Source organism: Rhipicephalus microplus, unplaced genomic scaffold (assembly GCF_043290135.1).
Source record: "Rhipicephalus microplus isolate Deutch F79 unplaced genomic scaffold, USDA_Rmic scaffold_28, whole genome shotgun sequence".
In the NCBI taxonomy this organism is placed as follows: domain Eukaryota; kingdom Metazoa; phylum Arthropoda; class Arachnida; order Ixodida; family Ixodidae; genus Rhipicephalus; species Rhipicephalus microplus.
This window is the reverse complement of record NW_027464601.1, coordinates 762,768-784,506: the sequence shown is the minus strand read 5'-3', so window position 1 is coordinate 784,506 and position 21,739 is coordinate 762,768. Positions and strand designations below refer to the sequence as shown.

Here is a 21,739-nt window from a genome sequence, read left to right as displayed (position 1 = left end):
CAGTTCTTCATATCCAAAATACCATTTCTCGGGTTTGAGAGAAAGCCCCGCTGTTCTGATTGCCAGAAGTACTGCCTGAAGGCGTTGGACATGTTGTTCAAACGTGTCTGTAAAAACCACGACGTCATCAAGGTAAACAAGACATGATTGCCATTTGAGCCCTGTGAGAACCGTATCCATCATTCTTTGGAAAGTAGCTGGCGCTGAGCATAGACCGAAAGGCAGCACTTTAAACTCGTACAGGCCGTTGGGAGTAATAAACGCCATCTTTTCGTGGTCGCGCTCATCCACTGCGATTTGCCAGTAGCCGCTACGTAAATCCATGGAAAAAAAATATTTAGCGTTGCGTATACGGTCGAACGAGTCATCTATTTGGGGTAGAGGATAGACGTCCTTTTTGGTGACCTTGTTTAGTTTACGGTAATCAACGCAAAAACGCAACGTACCGTCCTTCTTCTTTACTAGCACAACTGGCGAAGCCCAGGGACTGGTTGATGGCTGGATGACGTCGTCCTAAAGCATCTGCTGGACTTGGTGACGTATAGCGTCTTGCTCTTTTTGCGACACCCTATAGGCGTGTTGTCGGATGGGTCTCTCGGTGGGTTCCGTGATGATATGGTGCTGAGCAAGTGGTGTCTGTTTAACCATTGACGTAGTGGCAAAGCAGTCTTGAAATGAGCCGAGTAAACGCAAAAGGCTTTCTCGTTGAGACGAAGGTAGTCTCTCGTTTACGTCGAGAGTGCTCGTGAACGCCTCGTCAGGGTGGCCATTCAATGAAAATAAAGCTAACGTGGGCGAACCATCGGCATCGGCAAGTTCTTCACAATATGCAATGGCAGTGTGTCTCGTTAGGTGGCGATATTCGTCGCTGAAGTTTGTGACCAGCAGGTGAACATGCCTATTGCTAGGCTGAATGATTCCTCGGGCAACACAGATTTTTCGTGAAATAAGGAGAGACAAATTGGCCTCTGCAATTACCGCGTCAGACATGTGCCGTCCCAATTCCACTTCGACAAAGAGGCTGCTTCGAGGTGGGAGAGTCAGATAATCGTCGGTAACACGAAGTGCTCTTTTCCGGAATTGTGTACTGTCAGTTGCAGCGCAAAAAGGATCCTCGAACGACACAAGTAATTCACGTAGGTCGATGACGGTGCCGTATTCACGAAGGAAGTCCATTCCTAGAATAACTGGCCGAGAGCACACGCGCAAGACGAGGAAAGAGCCTGCAAATGTCGACGTACGTATACGAATGCGTGCCGTGCACATACCGGTAGGCATCACCAGATGGCCCCCTGCCGTGCGCAACTGCGGTCCTTGCCATTGTGTGGTAACCTTCCTCAGTTCAGATGCCAGTGCGGCGCTCATTACGGAATAGTCGGCCCCGGTGTCGACGAGGGCGTTGACAGCATGATTGTCGACGAAGATGGTGATTTCGGCAGAAACGATCTTTCTGCTGTCAGAGAACACTGCAGAACCGGAATGGTCCTTGTCTGGTCGTTGCGTCGAATGAGGGTCTTTTACAGTTCGCCGGGCCGCGACTTCACCCCCAGAAGTCGCCGTTCCTAGTTTCCCCTGCGGGGACTTGGTGACCGGCTCCTGAAAGGAGCGGAAGACGATGTGGGCAAACTGGGTGAGGTAGACCGGCGAGGCGACGGTGATCTCGACTGTTCGCACCACCAGTCGACTGTTCGACTGGTGCTTCGACTGTTCGACTGTTCGCGGGGGCGCTCACCGTAGCGCGGGCATCGAGCTTCAGGATGGAAGCCGCGGAGACCTAGTTGCGGTGTTGACAGTTCCTGTATACGTGACCCGCTTCGCCGCAGTGATAGCAGAGCGGACGGTTATCCGAGGAGCGCCACGTGCTTGCCTTGCTACCACTTTGTCTTGAGGTAGACTGCAGATAGGTGGGTGTGCTCGAGAACCTTGAGGCGAGAGGCGGGTTCGACGCAGTGGCGTGAAATGACTGCATAGCCTGGTACCTGGGCCGCATAGCAGGATCTGTAGCTGGTGGCGCAGAAGATCGCAATGCCGCTGCGTATGTCAGGACTGGGGCCTCGGGAATCGATGGTGCGATTGGGGTCAGGGGTGTGACGGCCTGCCGGACTTCTTGTCTGAATACATCCACGAAGGCAGACACGGGTTGATGGGATCCCACCGCCTGAAGCTGTCGCAGTTCATCCCGAACAATACTTCGAATAAAGTCTGCGAGGGCCTGTCTCTCGCTGTCAGAGCCGATAGAGCGTGCGGTGGCCGGGATCTGGCGTTCGTATTGTGATGACCGCTGCTGCAGCGTACGTTCCCTTGTGTTCGCCTCACTGATGAACTGGGCGACTGTCGTTGGTGGATTGCGCACGAGCCCAGCGAAAAGCTGTTCTTTTACTACACGCATCAAATGCCTCACCTTCTTTTCCTCGGGCATGGCGGGGTCCGCGCGCTTGAAGAGCCGAAGCATGTCCTCGACAAACATGGATACTCGTTCGTTCGGCCGCTGGTTTCTGCAGGATATGGCTTGTTCGGCCCTCTCCTTTCTCTCGGTGTTCCGAAAGGCGTCACGGAGCTGACGGCTAAACTCTTGCCAGGTTGCAGAGGAGCCCTCGTGGTTCTCGTACCATGTCTTCGCAGAATCCTCTAAGTAAAAGTAAACTCTGCGCAGCTTGCGAACATCGTCCCATTCGTTGATACAGGCAACCCGATCAAAGTGGTCGAGCCAGTCATCAACATCCTCGAAGATATCTCCATGGAACGGCTTTGGTGTCTGTGGCGCATGAAAAACATGGGCGAGAAGAGAACCATGGGCATCGCTAGTTTGGACCGCCTGGCTTGTCATCAGAGTTGCCATCTTTCTGGGTGTCAATGTCAAGGGACCAAATTCAGGGGGTAACCCACGCAGGCGGTGGCTGCTTCTTGCTCTAGGAGATGTAGCTGTCTCCACGATGGCCGACACAGCCGAAGTACACGTACCCAGCACCTCCACCAGTAATGTCGCGAGCAAAAACAAGATCTGCAGCCAGGAGTTCACCCGAACCGGAGCAACCAAAGCGTTCTCTTCTTCTTCGTAGCCCAAAACGGGTCTGAGCCACAGCGGCTCGTTCATCAATGGTGGCAATATATATTATTCCGTCCGGTTTAAATGACAAAAAAGAATTATTGCACTCATTCAGTTATTACGTGTGCTTTATCCTCCTTCTGATTGGATTACGTATGTTTGAAAGGCTTTGAATAAAATATCCTCAATTCTCGGCCAATCCCCCTGAGTAGGCAAGAGCCATAGCGGAGGCATCATCATCATCATCATCCACATCATCATCGTCCAATGGGTTGGAGCATTGGACGGTCCATTCGTTACGCTATTCGCATAGTGGGACGATTGGTTGTTCTTTGGCTGTTGTAAAACGATTTATAAGTCGTAATAATTAACGCGATTGCTTTCCTGATATCAAGCCTGCCTAAAGCAACTTTGCCAACCAGTCACAAACACTGGCGTAGCTCAATGGTCGATTACTGGGCTAGCACCTAGCAGACCCGGGTTCAAGACGTACTGTGCTATTGGTCCTAGGGTTGTTTCAATGCGCAACATTTCTTAGCGAACTTCGGTGACTTTGCGCGTATGTATGTATGTATGTATATGTATGTATGTATGTATGTATGTATGTATGTATGTATGTATGTATGTATGTATGTATCCAGCTATCTATCTATCTATCTAACTATCTATCTATCTATCTAGCTGCTTACGACTTTAAGCTCTCCTGACCGTTTCGATATTGATAGTGATACCAAACTTGGTATCGCATAACATGCCTGTATGAAGAGCATACTTGATTATTCATAAAATGAAAATCGTTACAACTATGTCATGAATGTCATGATTTACATTTTAAAGTCCTGGAGCTCTTGGGGTGGTTTCGTTCACATGGCATGTTGCAAAACTGGTATGGTATGACATGATTGCATGGTGAACACAAACGACAGACCCTAACATGAAAATTATAATATACTTATTATGTAACACCATGACTACCTGCCACGTTCATGATGTGCTCGCTGCTGTTTCGCAAGCGCCACATATACGAAATTGAGCATTACGGTGCGTGAATGGATGACGAAGGTATGATACTTGCGCAAACATGCTAAACGTGAGGTGCGTGTCATGTAACGACACCTCTACATGCTACGATCATGATGTGGTCGCGGCCGTTTTGCTAGCTTCACATATGCCAAATTTGGTATTGCTTGACGTCAATGGATGAAGAAGGTATGTGAGTGGTGCAAACATGATAATCTTTAGATGCGTGTCATGTGAGAGCATGACTATATGCCCAATCAAGGCTCCAATACATTTGCACATGTCGCGGTGCTCGTGCTCGCCTGCGTTCATTTCGTTGCGTCACGTCGGCGTTGCCATGCCAGGTGCTGGTCCTGCTATATACTCGCAGGCACGCGCCATGCTGCATTGCTTTGAAGCATGTGCATTTTATGGCAACCAGCGTCCCTCGGTCACGAAAAGAGGGAGACGCAGTGTTGTCTCAGTAGCGTATCGGCGCGAAACGCAGCATGTCGCATTTGGCGCCGGTTGCCGTTGGGCCGCGCTGACGGATGCTGGTCGCGCCTGACGTCAGACTGTAGAATGCCCCCGTTTTGCTAACGTAGCGCCACCGTGCCCTGCGTGCGCACACCGTCAACGCTACATTGGAGTATATTGGGCCTTTCATGTTGCTCTCGCGGCTGTTTTGCTAGCTCCACACATACCAAATATGCTGTTACGTGATGTCATTGGACGGCAAAATATATGACTGAAGCAAACATAGTATTCCTTACACGCGAGACATGTAAGAACAAGACAACATACCACGCTCATAGAGTGCTCGTGGCCGTTTTGCTAGGCTAGATATACTAAATTTTGTATGTCGTGACGTGAATAGATGACGAAGGTAAACGACACATCCAAACGTGATAATCATGACACGAAAGTCATTTACCGCAACATTTACCTTCACGTCGTAACCTTGTGCTGATTTTAAAGTGGCATATTGACATTTAACCTTCATGCCTCGCATATCATCGATTCCCACAGTACGTGGGATCTGCCTTTTTTTTCTAATTTCGCGCGATGTGGGTACGGACACCGGCGGCAGTTGCAGCAGCGGCGGACACCTGCGCGGACCTGAGTTCTGATCACATAACAGCTTTCGCTTGATTATAAAGACAGCGCAAATGAACACTGCTACAAACTGGGTATGTTTAACAAATGTAACTTGACAGCTTCGCGGATGGCTCTTGAGCCATATTATTTATTTAAAAGCTATACGGCCTATTCACTTACTCTACATGTCCCACAAAAACATCTGCCGTATACAGTTGGATATGCCAGCAGTGTAAATAACTTAATCAGTGCAAACTATGGGTCACAAACAATGCACTACCAGATTGTGGCACGCTTAACAACAACAAAGATATATGAGAAACGATAACAAACACTAATGGGAAAAAATATTGAAGCACCAGATAACCCAACTACTTCGTTCATAGTTTTTTTTGTTACTTAGAATGTATGTTGCTTCTTAATTGTGTTTAATAATGTCTGATAACAACAATTATACGTTTTTTTTCAAAGTAACTATAAGAGATTTGGTCACTTTGATGAAGTGATAGCTCTGTCAAATAAGTAATATAGGTCAGTGCTTTTAATGATTGCTATTAAATATCTCGTTTTGGCTCTTCGCAGATTGTAGAGTTTAGTTCGTTAAGGTCCCATGATGCATCGGTTTAACTCACTGGCACATCAAGCCTCGTCATGACCTGGACCACCTGTACAAACATAGGAATGACACGTGCTCCCTAACTGTGCAAGTCTATGTCACTGTTGGGACTGTTATCGTTCAGTGGACCTGGAAGTGATGCGGAAGCGTGCATAAAAGCCTGATTCGGAAGGACTGCAGTTTGCTTGGGAGCTTCGAAGGCAGAAAACTGCCTAACAACTGGCTGCAAGGTTAGTTTCTCTTGAGGACATAAAATTAAGAAAACACAAGTTACTGTGAACAAATTGAAAACCCAAGCATGGTTGCTCACAGTAGACACCTCCATTATTCTCATACATATTGCTCATTGAACATTGATAGAAATAAATTTCAAAAAAATTGAGAATGTTGATAGTTGAAAGCGTGCAGCCTACGAATGAAACTCCCATCATCTGAAGCTAAAAAGCTCGTGCTTTTGAACGAGCACAAATACTTTGATTATTTATTGAGCTCTCCAGCTTGTGGCTCACTTTGTGGATCAAGTGCTGAGGAAGGAAATAGCAAGTGGGTGAAAATCACATGGCTGTTCACAACTGGCATGAAGAAATACTAATTGAACAAGCCTCAGACGACATAGAACCAGTAACTGCATGTTTTGCTTGATGTAGCCTTTTCTCGCTCAGTGCTGCGGCATGTTGTGTTTCAGCCGAACGTGTTCACCACGATTGCATAGTGATATATACTTTTTTTGCAAATATTACCGGACCTAAATATGCATTGTTGATCTCTAAAAGTGACGTTCAGTCTGCATAAAAGCCATGGCTTCTCATCTCTCTGTCTGTGGCTAGCCTAGTTCAGCAGTAGTGCGATGCTGCCACAACACATGCAAGCCAAGTCATGGAGTTCCAAGCCCTTGGTGTTCTGCGCAGGACACAGCATATTCATCCAGCAAGGCACTGATATCAACAATAATGGTGAGTGTTAGTGGCACCTGTAAGAGCCCGTTGTGTTCGTTGCGTATGGTTATTGAGATGAAGTGCATTTCGGAAAGGGTTTCTTCATTTGCAATAATAGATGTGAGCAACAAGCACACTCATAATTCACGAGTGCTTTGTCTTGTAGACTGCACAATCGTTCCTATACGCAGTATGGTGAGCTGGCTATGTTATACAGCCCTAAAGTTATGAACATTAGCTGCTGTGTTGTAATACTGTCTAACTTGTATTTGTTAGTAAACTTATTTGTGGTCTGCTTCTCGCACCTAGTGTAAAGTCGAAATAGAAGAAACTTTATAGACTTACTATGCCTGGCAGAGGTTTCATGCCTTCATCTATAACATTGTAGTTTTGCTCTTGTACCATAAAAAATATACTTTCAGTCTTCACTGTTTGTGTGTGTGTATTAACTCTTTATTTTTATTATTTCTGCATACCTGTCATCGGCTTCTGAAACTACGACATCTGTACTTATGAGCACATATTTACCAACTGTACACTTTTGCATGTAGCATAGCTGTAACAGTGATTTGTATTTTTCAAAGTTCCATCAGTAACAAGAGATCCGGTATTCCACGGTGATGTACAATGTTTCAAGAACAGAGCACAGAAGACCAACAAGTATAAATGGACTGCCAGGGACTGTTCTCCTGCTCAAAGTTTACGACAGCAGAAAGAAAACATTGTGATGTCAGGAGCAGTTTGAATTGTATACGTAGTAACATTCTGTGCAGCTGCAGTTTAACTTCTTAGCAGTGCATTATTCAGCAGTTCCTTTGCTTGCAATCCAAATTTTTTAAATTTTGCATGGAAGATACTCAACTATGACGCTAATTGAAAGGATGATGTAGTGTTAGTGGGCAAATATTTTGAGCTGAAGTTTTTAACATATATATTGATAAAAGTGCTTGCGTGTCTCTGATACTGCCATAAATCAAAGCATACAAGGTCGGCATTAGTAAATGTGTTAATATTCTTTGTAATACAAGAAGTAAAGCCATGGAGGTGGTAATTTTGTACTTAGTTGATGCAATCCTTCAGTATACACTCATTTTTATAGCACCAATGATGATATGTGTGTATAAGCTCTGGGAAGTGATTCTATGTCAATTATTTTAGTTGTAAGAAAGAGGATCATCACTACTCCTATTATATCGAGCAGTAGATTTTAGTGCATGTGTATTGTTATCACACTGCCTGTCCATCCTTCAACAGACTACATTACTGTTTCTTCTGTGTAAGCGTAACTTTTTTATAGTATACTTTGTTCTGATTGGTTTGTTCATAATGTAATCGTGTACTGTGGAAGTGACTTATCAGCTATGCAGCTTCACTCGTATTAGAAATGAAAGTATTTTTTTCTGATTTATAAGTGGCTATAGCATGCATTCACTTATCTTTTTCTAGGTGCCTGTACAATTGTTTAGCCCTACAAAGTTACTGGTATACTCTAATATTGAAGCTGACATCTTAAAATAGTTTGTTAGTAGAAGGAACAATGTGTTTATAACCATTATTACTACTCTCACATAAGCTGTGAAAACTCCATAAAAATGTCTTTACATTTTTTGAACTGTGTGAAGGTAAAAGGTATGTTTTTTAATGTGGTCCGTGTTTCATGCAAATGAGGCATAATTAATTTGTAGAGGCATGGTATTAGTTGTGATTTTACACATATGTGCTGAGCAACATCGCAGTTGAGGCAAGCAGCAAGGCATACATGCAGTTCAGTGGAGCATCACCTCACATAATTTGTGTACAGTCTTTGCCCACCAGTAAAATTTTTCAAGCAGGCTAACAGACAGCTGTATGGGAACTGTGTTGTTGTGCAAAGTTTGAAGTCTTTTTGAGGAGTGTTTTCAGGAAACGAAATGGGGTCTATTGCTGTCATTATAAACACTGTTTGCACCGAGTAGCTTAGTAGCTTAGAATTGTATTATTCATGTATTGTCTAGAATTTCCTTGAGCTTTGCCGACTTTTCAGCCAAAGTGTCGTAACATGCTTTGTTAGTGTGTTGTGAATAAGAAATGTTGTGTATATAAACAGAGTAATTGCAGACATGTAGAAAATTTTAATGCACAGCGCTTTTTTTATCATGACACTTTCAAGGGCTTTATTCTTGTGTTTCTCATGAAACTGCTTGTCGCTTGGCAGCAGCAGAAACTATGCATCAAGCTTTTCCGAGATGGTGCTTGAAACACCGAGTTCAGACATAGAAGTGCTGGTTGATTTCTCTCGTAAGTTACTTTCTGTATATTCAAAATGACTGTGTTAGAACAGTTGTTTTAAAGCCATTTATCTTAATATTTACTCCTCGGCGCATGTATGCATGAATGCATGTGTCCATGTATTTGGGCATGCATTTCTTTAATGAGAATCCGTTTATCATTGATGAGTAATTTAGTAATGATTTGGCTGAATTTGTTTCCAGTTCTTTATCTTTAGAGCTATTATGCACTTAAATTGGTTTTTCACTGCAGAAAATAAATGTAATCTTACACAAAATCTGTGCATTCGAAGTAGTTGTTTCGTTTGCCAACGTACAGTCATGAGCAAAAAATCGGGTAAATGGAAACCAACCAGCAAAGATTTGTTTAGGGCATAGCTACTCTACATGGCACATTTTCTACACATTGCGTTGGTTGAATATGTCAATTTCAGCATATCAATTTTAATCAATATGGACGAGCTATCACGCATGGTTGTATATGTGTGTGATATTCATACATATTGTAATACTGATTGGCAATTACTATTAAGGTCACAAACCTAGTCAAGCAGAGTATACAAGTTTTGTCCATGCACTTTTCATCTGTATTAAAACTGTTGATAAAGATATACTTTGGTTTAAAAAGTTATTGTAGTAACCAAAGTCAGAGTATCTCTCTATGACACAAAGGAATTTACATTGTCCTGTTCCACTCTCACAATAGGGGACCCTTTCTGCGGAACTCGATTAGCTGCTAAAGTTCATTTGAACCATTGACAGCGACATTACGCTGAAGTGCACAGCGTGGCAGATAGCGGGAGAGAAGGCACAAACTAATCACTCTGTCTCTCATCTAACTGTCTGTGCTCTTTTGCTTTGCTTCATGTAATGATGCTCACCAAATTAGCACAAAAACGTGTCCCGTCAAAGGCAGTCAACTTGGCCGCAATCGGTTAGCTCGCTGCATGTCTAGATTTTCTTCGAAACACCATGATGACTGATCGCTGGTCGAATATCCAAACACGTTAAAAGCAATATACAACTTATGATATTGGCATTTCAGCACTGGGCACTTTCGCGATAAGAGAGAATGGAGGGAGAAATTATGAACCCTGAATTCTGTAATTTGTGAAGGAGCATGGCACCGCATTTTTGGGTCAAAAGAGGAATGAAAAAAGAGAGCGTGAAAGCCACCTTTTCAAGAAATTTTACCCCCCGCCATATATGATCTCAAGCCGGGCAACCTCTTGAAAAAAGAGTGATCGGTGACACTGCGACTCGAATCGATTACCTCCTAGATTGTAGCTGAGCGCTGTAACCCCTCGTTCACTGTAGCAGTGCTTGCATTCACCCTATTGCTGATATATCGTCAATTCTTCGAACGACACCAAATGCATAAATGTCCAGTGAAACTTCGGCAAGATTAGAAAAAAATACTTAGAATGCGTTTGCCCAAGGTTACTAGAAGATAGAAACCACTACGTGTGGCTGTATAGCCGTGCACTATTTATCTTGTACATTACTGCATGATATTGGTAAAGCTGGCTCTAACGTTCGCTACTTTCTCATACTTTGCCAAATATACATAAAAAATCAAAACATATCGGCCTGTGACAACGCTAATCAACTATTATGAATTGACTGTCACTTGTGTCGGTTTCACTAAATGATTACTCCGTTTGTTTCTATTATTGTTATTTAGGGAAGAATTTGCTCATTGACTTAAAGATCTTCTAATTAGCATTGATTCTCACATATTAACACAGTCACACTTTATCTCGCTTTCTGTGTGGCTGTCGCTCCCATAAAAGGCGTGCTCTACTTTTTTATGCTCACCGAGCATCCGACACTGCTTTTTGGAAGCATTTCATGACGTCTGCTGGGCAAAAAAAATGTCTTTATTATTGTTACGAGTAACTTGTTTAATAACCCCTTTTAATAACAATTTACATCGCACAGAACTCGACGAGCAAGATGGCGCCAGACCGGCATCCAGCAAAAACTGACTTCGTCCTCCTCTTTCATGCAGTCGTGTTTAGCGGCTGTTTTGTATCATAACCCCCAGCGGTAGAAGCACTGTCCCGGTGCTAAATTTACGCAGATGATGTCGAAGGGGGGTAATAGGGCTTTAGCCGAGCCACGTGAACGGTGTAGCTCGGAGCTGACGATGACTTTGTTGGATCTGTTGGAACAATCTCGTACGTGACGTCTGTCACTTGGCGAACGATACGGAATGAGCCAGTGTAGGGCGAGAACAGTTTTTCAGACAGTCCCACACGCCGACTAGGTGACCAGAGGAGCACGAGAGAACCCGGAGAAAAGTGCACATTCCTATGGTGAGAATTGTAGAGCTGTTGTTGGCGCTCCTGCGAAGCCTGTTGACAGTTACGGGCGACTTGGCGGGCGTGGTCGGCGCGTGCAATGGCTTCCCCAGCATATTCAGTGGCCGCAGGTAGTACAGTGTCGAAGGGTAGAGTTGGGTCCGAGCTTGTATTAGGTAGAAGGGCGAATAGCCGGTAGTGTTGTGACCAGATGAATTGTAGGCGAACGTCACATACGACAAATGAATGTCCCAATCATGGTGGTCTGGTGCAACGTATTTGGCAAGCATATCGGTTAGGGTCCTGTTAAGGCGCTCCGTGAGGCCATTTGACTAGGAATGGTACGAAGTAGTAAATTTGTGCTTGGTATGGCGAGACCTCAGGATTTCATGAACGACAGCTGATAAAAACGTGCGGCCACGGTCGGTGAGTAGTTGACGGGGAGCACCGTGCACTAATAATATGTCGTACAGCATAAAGTCCGCAACGTCGGTAGCGCAGCTGGTCGGGAGTGCTCGTGTGATTGAGTACCGCGTCACGCAGTCTGTGGCAACAGCAATCCATTTATTTTCGGCTGTGGAGAGTGGAAAAGGGCCCAACAGGTCGAGACCAACTCGAAAGAAAGGTTCGTTGGGAACGTCGATCGGCTGAAGGTAGCCGGCTGGGAGGCCAGACGGCGTTTTGCGACGCTGACAGGGCTCACAAGCGGCGACATAGCGTCGAACAGAGCGGGCAAGTCCAGGTAAAAAAAAACCGAAGTCGTACTCGATCGTAGGTGCGAGAAACGCCCAAAGAGCCCGTCATGGGAGCGTCATGAAGTTGATGCAGGACAGTGGAACGCAGGTGCGCTGGGATGACAGGAAGTAAGTCTGATCCGAAGGAATCAAGGTTGCGGCGATATAGGATCCGCTCTTTTACCAAAAACATTCGTAGGGATGGGTCGCGAGGCGTTGACTCCAGTTTGTCAATGATGGTTCGTAAAAAAGCATCACGACGTTGCTCTTCGCCAATGTTTAATACCTGCGACACGGAAAAACGTCCGTGATAGCGTCGGTATCGGTTGCTTCGTCAACAGGGTAGCGGGATAAACAATCTGCATCTTGATGTAATCGCCCTGTTTTGTACATTACAGAGAACGTGTACTCTTGAAGGCGTAGAGCCCAACGAGCGAGACGTCCTGTGGGGTCCTTCAGGGAGGCTAGCCAGCAGAGCGCGTGATGATCCGTGACAACACGGAATGAGCGCCCGTACAGGTATGCGCGAAACTTGGTGACTGCCCATACAAAGGCGAGGCACTCGCGCTCCGTGATGGAATAGTTGCGCTCGGCTGGAGATAGCAGTCGACTTGCGTAGGCTATAACACGGTCGTGTCCGCGTTGTTGCTGCAATAGCACAGCTTCTATGCTGTCTCCACTGGCGTCCGTGTGAACCTCGGTTGGAGCTAATGGATCAAAGTGAGCAAAGATTGGTGGCGTTGTAAGCAGTGTGGTAAGTTGCGAAAACGATGATGCTTGGTCATGGCCCCAGGTAAACGAGGCGTCTTTCTTCAAGAGGTCTCTGAGTGGGCGTGCAATGGTCGCAAAGTCCTTAACAAAGCGTCTGAAATATGAGCACAACCCCACAAAACTGCGGACATCCGTTCTGGTCTTCAGAACAGGAAAGTTCGTGACTGCGCGAATTTTCTCTGGGTCTGGACGCACGCCTTGGGCATCGACAAGGTGACCAAGCACGGAAATTTGACGACGAGCGAAGCGGCACTTGGAGGCGTTAAGCTGGAGTCCGGCTCGACGAAAAACGTCCAGAATAGCTGACAAACGATCAAAATGCGAGTCGAATGAGGGCGAAAAGACAATAACATCGTCATGGTAACACAAGCAGGTGGACCATTTCAACCCTTGGAGCAATGAGTCCATCATTCTTTCAAATGTGACTGGTGCATTGCAGAGTCCAAAGGGCATCACCTTTAACTGATAAAGACCATCAGGACTGATGAATGTGGTCTTCTAGCGGTCCATCTCGTCGACGGCTATCTGCCAGTACCCTGACCGAAGGTCAATAGTTGAAAAATAAGTGGCACCGTACAGGCAGTCGAGGGCGTCGTCGGTGCGAGGTAAAGGATAAACGTCTTTTTTGGTAATTTTATTAAGGTGACGGCAATTGACACAAAAGCGCCATGTTCCATCTTTCTTTTTAACAAGGATGACTGGAGAAGCCCAGGGGCTGCATGAAGACTCGATAATGTTTTTCGCAAGCATTTTGCCGACTTCATGTTGTAATATTGCACGCTCCGACGCAGACACACGGTAGGGGCGTCGGTGAATGGGGGTTTCATAGCCAGTATTTTTACGATGGGTGACAATGGTCATTTTGCCTAAAGAGTTGCTGACAAAGTCGAAAATGCTACGATAGCCCTCAGGAACGTGGCAAAGCGCTGCAGCTTGCTCAGACGTGAGGTCGGATGGCACCATTCGCTCGATGTCGGCGCCCCAAGAACGTGATGAAGTGGAACCACTGACTGAGCTGCAGCAATCGTCAACTCTGAAGGGCTCCACATGGTCATCTTGGAGAGCAGTAATTTTGGCCAGGGAGATACCCTGTGGCAGAACTTGGGTGGTGAGTGAAAAGTTGACCAGTGCAAGGAAGGTGCGGTTTCTCCTAATCGTCAGAATCATATGCGGCACAGCAACTTCCTGCGTAAGCACCACTGCAGGAATCGGGGCCACCATGTAATCACCAGTAGGTACTGGCGGTGTGCAGGATAAGTCGACATGTGTGACAGAGTTAGGAGGGAGGCACGTGAAATCAATGCAGCAGAGGCTGGTTTGCGGTGGGCTAGGCGGGTCTGAAAAGAGGGGTAAATTGAGATGGAGAGAGCCAGATGAACAGTCTATGAGGGCAGAGTGCCTGGCTAGAAAAGCCATATCGAGAATGAGTTAGTGAGGGCAATGTTCGATAACGGCGAAAAGAACGACAGTGCTTCTCTCCCCAATAGACACTCGCGCAGAGCACATGCCGAGAATTGCGGCAGTTCCTCCATCGGCGACTCGTACAGCTCGGTTGAGGGCGGGCGTGACCGCTCTTCTAAGTCGGCGGCGAAGGTTAGCACTCATAATGAACACATGCGCGCCAAAATCTATCAATGCACTGACACGAACATTGTCGACAGTAACGTCAAAAAGGTTCCGGTTTGTTGTTAACGTTAATTGAGGATTTCTTGTGAAGGTCGTCAACGCATCTCCACCTCCAGAAGCTGCACGGCCTAGTTTTCTGGTCGGAGATGCTGCCAATAGGTCGGGGAGGCAGCACGGCGTTGTGGGGGCGACCGGGACTGACGACGAGCAGGGGACGGTGACCGGTCGTAGCGAGGTCTGCTCAGAGGTGCTGTAGGAGCAGAAAATGTGGTCGGCGTTGATGCAGAAAGTGATGGGGACGACTGGCGAGCAGAAGTGGTGTGATACTGAGGTGCATAATGGAACGGTGGAGCCCAGCGGCTGCGGCAGTGACGTGTGATACGACCAACGCGTCGACAGTTGAAACATATGGGCCTATCATCAAGGGTACGCCATTCGGACGGATTGCGTTGTATGCGAGGAGCAGAAGGGGGACGAAAATAAAGCGCAGCAGAGTATACGGCAGGAACAGGATGTAGGCCGACATTCGATAGCTCTTGACGAACGACGGCTTGTATCAAAGAAATCGTGGTCGGGGAAGGCGCAGGCGTCGGTAGTGGCGTGGCTACCGGTTGTGCAGCCTCGACCTCTCGACGAATGGTGCGTGTGAGGTTGTCACATAGAGGGGCCTGGTGGAAGGCGTCGTCACACAAAGTGGTCACTGTGTTCGGAAGGTGCACGATGTTTTGGGCTACACGGTGGGCTTTAGCTTGTTCGAGACGTCGGCATTCTTCAAGGATGGTGTTGATGCTCGAGACGTTGTTAAAAACCAGCAGGTTGAAAGCATCGTCGACAATGCCTGTTAAGACGTGGTTAACGTTTTCGTCTTCCGACATGGACTGGTTGGCCTTGGAACAAAGGGCCAAAACGTCAAGAATGTAGGAGACGTACGATTCGGTAGAAGACTGGGCCCGTGTGGCAAGAGTCTTCTTCGCAGTGAGCTCACGACCAGATGAATTGCCAAACAGGTCACGTATATTTACATTGAAGAGGTCCCAGCTTGTTAAGTCGGCTTCGTGGCCTTCAAAACAAGTTCTGGGAGTGCCGTTCAGGTAGAAAAGCACGTTGGCGAGCATGAGCGTGGGATCCCAGCGGTGAGTAGCACTCACGCGCTCGTACCGCTTCAGCCAAGTGTCGAGATCGATCGTACCATCACCGGAGAAAGTGCCGGGATCCCGGAGGTGCGGGAGTGTGACGTAGGTGGTGGCTTGGACTGATGAGGGCGGCGTAGAGGAAGTACCAGCAGTCGAAGCAGTCGAAAGGTCGCTGAAGGTGCAACCGCTGCGCGTCTCTATCGAGGTACGGGGTCGTCCACCTCCACCAATAGTGTTACGAGTAACTTGTTTAATGATCTATTTACAGCGCACAGAACTCGACGATCAAGACGGCGCCAGACCAGCATCCAACGAAAACCGACTTCGTCCTCCTCTTTTATGCAGCTGTGTTTAGCGGCTGTCTTGTATCAATATCTACCATTTCAATTTCAGTTGTTCGTTGAAACGAAACGAGAGTCTCTCTGTTTCTTCGTCCTAATCGCACTTGTGGTAACGTCTCTTGACTGCAAGGCTCGAATACACGTCCGTTGCTGCACCGTGTTTTGTGAAAAACATCAGCACTGAAGCACCTCGCTACGAGTCTCCCTTGGTTTATCTAGGAACATATCTAAGCGTGAGCGCATGCACGTTCTCGCATTCTGGCTTTATCAAAATGCTGGGATGCATAGAACCTGTGATATTGCGCTCACAATTTCATTTGATTACTGCTGTTCTATATTTCTACAGATTTCGTCCGCAGGGACAAAATCCGCTGATGTGTCTTCTAATAAGATTATTGTAGGTAAGACAAAATTTTACGTCTCGCTACTAAACACCTTTACGTTAACCAATATGCCGTGCTTGATTATGCCGGATTAGTTGAGTAGCGACGCAGCTTACTTAAAATGTATGGTAACTGATCACGGCAAAGGTAGACAATTGGACACACTTTCAAACATTACAAACATTTATTTTTGCGTGGTTTCTTTGACGTGGTGCACCTTGAGCGTTGTTCACTCGTACTATGCGAAATTATGCTTGGATTATTGCTTCAGGCCATCGAGCAATTTCATTTTAGCTGCGGTCATTGACGAAACGCGAACGCTTGGCTTTGCACAGCAGACCCAGACATCTAGTACAACGCGGCACCGCGTAAGCGCTGTAGCAGACACTCGAGGAACTGAAACTGAGATGCAGCAAATTATTAACTATCATCGTATACTATCGATGCTACACGCTTTGCGTGCCACCCTAATATTATCGGCACACACATTTATTTCGTGTCGATTCATCGGCTATCGTGTGTTCTCCGCGCCCTCTCAATTACCGAATGAATTACATTCGTACCCGCACTATCGTAATCCCTCGAGATGAGAGAATTCTTGGCTAAGAAATTGCGTAGCCAAGAAAAACTTTTGTGAATACGGTCCGAGTTTTCCTTTTTTGAAAGAGTTTGGGCCTTTCAATTTCTTCATTGCTGAAATAGTGTTAAATCGTACTGTTTCTAGCGAGAAAGTAATGCAGTGGTTTTTTATGCAAGACATCATTTGGCAGACTAGCATGAGCATATATCGTGTCTATTTTTGCTTAATTCCTACCGTCATTCTTCTATTCCACTGAACATACCGTTACCTTACAGGGGTCGGAAACCTGAGGCCCACGGGCCACATATTTCTTATCCCTGCCAAGAGGCTTATGGGGTAATATTATGTGGCCGCCGGCACGACGTAAGAATCCCTCACTCGCTCTTCCGCTTCCATCTTATCTGAAGAATGAACGACAGCTTTACTTCAAATTAAATTTTGCATGTATATTATGTTTGTAAAATGCAACCTTGTCAAATTCATGGTGGAAATCACAAACACTCTTGTTCAAACTTTTTACAGTATTGTCTGCTCGGTCATTTTTTTAATCCTAAAAGGCCTCTTCCACCCTCCCAATACTCCTCTTGATTTGCTCTCACGTCCCTGCTACGTCGATTTTAGACTACGTGACCCTACGTCATTTAAAAATATTGAACCCTCTTCTAGAGCATCATAAGGTGCCAATATACCAAAGCTTAATATCTAGGGTTTCGTAACTACTGCGAGAAGAAGCAACCCACAAAGGACTTAGCATCAGCCAAATTGAAGGCGAAAATATCCGAGCATTGCCTAAATAATACCCAACATGACGCCAGTAGGCAACGACCATCAGAACTAGCAATCACCGTGAAAAAACAAAGTTATTGCTGCAGAGCGTATAAAAAGTGAGTATAGATACAGCGGTAAAATATGTAATGCGCATTACTTTTCAGTATGTGCTCCAGAAATTTGCGTTACAAAGTCAGGTCAGTTAACAAAAAAAGCATGTCACTTTTTTCATGAATACATAACGCTCCATCGAAAAAACATAATGTTGGGCTGAGACAATTCGCAGTAATGAAACAACCTATATTCGCCGTCAATGTGGAGGTGGGAAACACATTGGCTAACTTGCCGTAAAAAGGTGTCAAAGCAAGCCAGCACGCATGGGCCAGCTTCTCACAGTGTTTTCTTCTACTCGCCCCACATTGGAGCCCCATGCCACAGCAAAAACATTCAAAAAAGTATGCTGGTTTCATGTGCGTGCTTTAGCCGATAGCCGTTTATCATTTCACCACCGAAGGAGGTTCACACGCTGGAAGAGTAACACCCCGGCTCCGGTACCTACATCCTACACGCGCTACGGCATCGAGTGCTTGCCTATTATATAAGAATCCTCGACAGACAGTCAGTGCCTATTTTAATACTTTCAAGCACTTGTCAAGCTAACAGCGGAAGTGGGAGAAGCTCGCGGTCAATTTCCTTCTCCTCGACTTGCTTCAACACTAGCTAAGGAGGGAAGATGTTTGAGGTTCGGAATGGGTCCCCTCGATGACTCAAGTGCACGGTGGCTGCGCAAAGGAAGAGCCATAGTCCGGTGAAAAGACGCTTATTGCAGCCTCAGGCGACTGCCCGTGTCCAAACCCGAACCTCCGCTCTCATTTCAAATTCAAACATCCTCTTTTCAACCCTTGGTCGAACAAAGAGACTTCACAAAAACCAATCACACGTGTGGGCTCGCATTGCCACAACCAATTGCAGAAACGCCTTCATAATAGACACTGCATTGGTAAAAGCCACGTTACCAAATATGTTGTTTGTGGTTCATGAGGAAAAGGAAGAAGGCACCTAATTTCTGTCTGCGTACAGGCGACACGGCGCAGTGCCTTTTGGGGTAGGGTGGAGGGGGATGAAAGAGGATAGGAGAAATAGTGTGTGGTGTGTAAGGAGGGATGTCCGGTCTGCTTCAGCGCGAGCAGCAGGCCTTCGGCAAGGGCAAGGGCAGCATGGCTCTTGGGATCAGCAGTAGGCAGCGATTCCTGACTCCTCCACGAACTCCGCCATGCTGCGGTGTGCTGCTGGATGTGGACGAGACGGGAACAGCAGGTGTTCCAGGGTGGAGACAGGCAGACCCTGTCTCTTGTAGGCCGCGTAGGCCCTCAAGCGTTTCTGTGCTAAGCCAGGGCAGGCACAGAAGAGGGCTTCGATGGTCTCTGGTTCTCCACAACGGCTGCAGGCCAGGGAGGGACAGAGGCCCTTGGCGTGGCGGTGGGCCGCTGTCCACACGCAGCCGGTCCGCAGTCGCAACAGGGAGGCCCGTTCTCTCTTGGTGAGGCCCGCCTCTGGTAGAGGCTTTGGTCCTCGCCCGCTGGCCACCCTCGGGTCTTGGTGGACTGTGACGAGGAGCCTCTTGAGACGGGCCTGCGAATAGTCTCTGGCCGCCACGGCACAGAAGTAGAGGGTACCAGGCTGGTGGGCAGCCGTGGCGAGTGTGTCCACCTTCTCGTTTCCAGTGATGGCCACGTGAGAGGGCAGCCAGTGGAAGGAGATGGACACCCCGGCGTCGGTGAGGGCCTGAAATTTGGCTGTCAGGAGGCAGGCCGTCAGTCCGGCACAGCGGGAGTTGGCCAGGGTCTGCAGGGCCGCCTTGCTGTCACACAGGACCGCGGCCGGCTCAAGGGGGATGTCCTCGGCCAACAGGTCTGCTGCGAGATAGAGTCAAGCCAGTTCCGCAGCCGTAGAGCTCGCCGGGAATGGTAGCCTGCGCTGCCTGCTGTTATCTCTGGACGGGTTTACGCATGCGGCCGCTGCGATCCCGTCCGGCATCACAGATCCGTCCGTGAACACCTGCAGCCGTCCCTCCAGTTGTTCCTGGAGCTTGCAGGAAGCCGCATGTTGCAGTGCGGCCGCAGGCGTCCGTCGCTTGGTTGCCCCTTCCAAGCAGAGGTGGACTGAGGTGGACCTCTGGTGGCTGGTGGTGAGGCGGTGGAGAGGTAACCAGGACTGGCGGATCCGGGACCATCTGGTGGTACAGCAGGCAGAGGCCTCCCATCGTGATCCTGGCTGACTGCGGAGACGCTCCAGGAGGGCACTGCCGTCGGTGGCGCAGTGAAGGCAGTCGATGTGGCCCAGCGCACGTTGGAGCATACATAACGTCAGGGGCCACTCTCCCACCTCCGCGAGAGTCGCTGCCACCTGCGAGTTTTTGGGAAGCCCCAGGATGGCCCTCAGTGCACCGCTGTGGAGTCCCTCCAGCAGGCCTCTCCTGGTGGGTGTCAGGTTCACCAGAGGGAAGGCGTACAGGAGGACCGAGGACGCCGCAGCCTGGTTGAGCAGGAGGGCCCACTTGGTGGAGCAGCCACGGCCACGCAGCTGCAGCCTGCTGATGGCGCCCTGGACGCGCCGCAACTTGGTGGTAGCAGCCTTGGCAGCCGGGATCCACGTGAGTTGGTGGTCGATGGTGAGCCCCAGGTACTTCACCAGCAGCCTCCAAGGCAGGATGCGGTTGCCAACCCTCAGCCGTCTCACGTGGGTGCGAGCTGCCGCCAGTGGGTGAATCAGCAGGGCCTCGGTCTTGGTGGCAGAGACCTTCAGCCCGATGCCTCCGAGGTAGGTTATCACTGCATCGAGGGCCGCCTGCAGTGATCTCCTGATGGCTTGGATGGACCCCCTTGGTCCCCGGACCCAGAGTGCCACATCATCTGCGTAGACGGAGCAGCGGGCCGGGAACCTGGTCTCTGTTGGGAGGGACGCCGCAGGTCCTGCTAGTGCCATGGTAAAGAGGAAGGGGCTCAGTACTGAACCCTGTGAGACACTAGCAGTGATGTCCCTGGGTTGGCTGGTTGTCCCTCCAACACGGACACGGCAGGTCCCCTGTACAGGAAGGCGGTCACGAAGCGTCGGAGGCTCCCGCTGATGCCGAGGCGGTCCAGGGCCGCCTCGACCACCACGTGTGGGAGTCCGTCGAAGGCACTCTCCACGTCCAGCAGCAGCAGCATGGCCACGTCCCCGCTGCTCCTGGCGTCCTCAAGGGTAGCGACGACGTCCGAGATCGAATCTCCCGTGCACCGGTGTCGCCTGAAGCCCGTCTGCTGCTCCGGAAAGAAGCCCAGGTGGTCGGTAATCCACTCCAGTCTCTCTGGAGCCACCCTCTCTATCACTTTGCAGGGCGCGGAGGTGAGAGAGACTGGCCGGTACGAGGAGAGAGCCGTATCCTTCCTCCGGGGCTTCAGGATTGGTGCCACCACCGAAGTTCGCCAGGACTGGAATAAGACTCCGGTGCACCAGACGTTGTTGTAATACTCCAAGAGTCGTTGACGGCCACCTCCATCCAGGTTGCGGAGCATCTGGAAGGTGATGCCTTCGGCCCCTGCAGCACTTCGTCGCTTGGTCCTCTCGAGGGCCGCCACCAGCTCGTGTATGCCGATGGGCTCTCCGCACAGCTCCCGCACCTGCACGGACACTCATCTGGGATGATGGCAGGAGGTAGGGCAAGGGAGGGCAGCAGGCGGTGGTGCAGCAGGCAGTGGGGCTATGTCTCTGGCAGCAAACTGGTCAGCCAGCCGTTCTGCCAGGTTAGTAGCCATGATGGACAGGTGAACAGCCAGGGACAGTCCCTGGTTCAAGGCCCGGGGTGCCATCAGCAGGCACTTCAGCAGGCGCCAGGTCTTAGTCCCATCACGCGAGCGGCTGATTTAGACGCACACGCCCTGCCAGCCCTGGTTCCGGCGCCTGCGTGCGTGGCGTCTGCAGATGGCATCGATTCTCCAGAAGACCGTACAGTGCTCCGGTTGGGCCTTGTTCAGGGCTTGCCACTCTGCACGTCGCCATGCCGCCCTCAGAGCCAGGTGCTGGATGTCCGGGAATGGCTGCCCCTGCTCGACCTTGGCAGTGACTGTTGCTGCCCTCGCACTATGGGCCACCAGTTG

General features: G+C 48.6%; 1 protein-coding gene across 1 annotated transcript; it reads right to left on the bottom strand.

The window, feature by feature from the left end:
* Positions 1 to 18,830: 18,830 nt before the first annotated feature.
* LOC142786677 (uncharacterized) lies at positions 18,831 to 20,585 on the bottom strand. Its single transcript, XM_075884296.1, has 3 exons — positions 19,986 to 20,585; positions 19,608 to 19,902; positions 18,831 to 19,516 (listed from the first exon to the last, which is right to left on the bottom strand). The coding sequence occupies exons 1-3, from the start codon at positions 20,583 to 20,585 to the stop codon at positions 18,831 to 18,833; spliced, it is 1,581 nt and encodes a 526-aa protein (XP_075740411.1).
* Positions 20,586 to 21,739: the final 1,154 nt, after the last annotated feature.

Bases quoted from the DNA above. Each gene is read 5' to 3' on its own strand.
- LOC142786677 (XM_075884296.1), bottom strand. From the start codon at position 20,585: ATGGCACTAGCAGGACCTGCGGCGTCCCTCCCAACAGAGACCAGGTTC. The intron at 19,903-19,985 runs GTGGGAGAGTGG...CACCGACGGCAG, and splicing joins TGGCAGCGACTCTCGCGGAG to TGCCCTCCTGGAGCGTCTCC. The intron at 19,517-19,607 runs GTAAACCCGTCC...TCTATCTCGCAG, and splicing joins GGATCGCAGCGGCCGCATGC to CAGACCTGTTGGCCGAGGAC.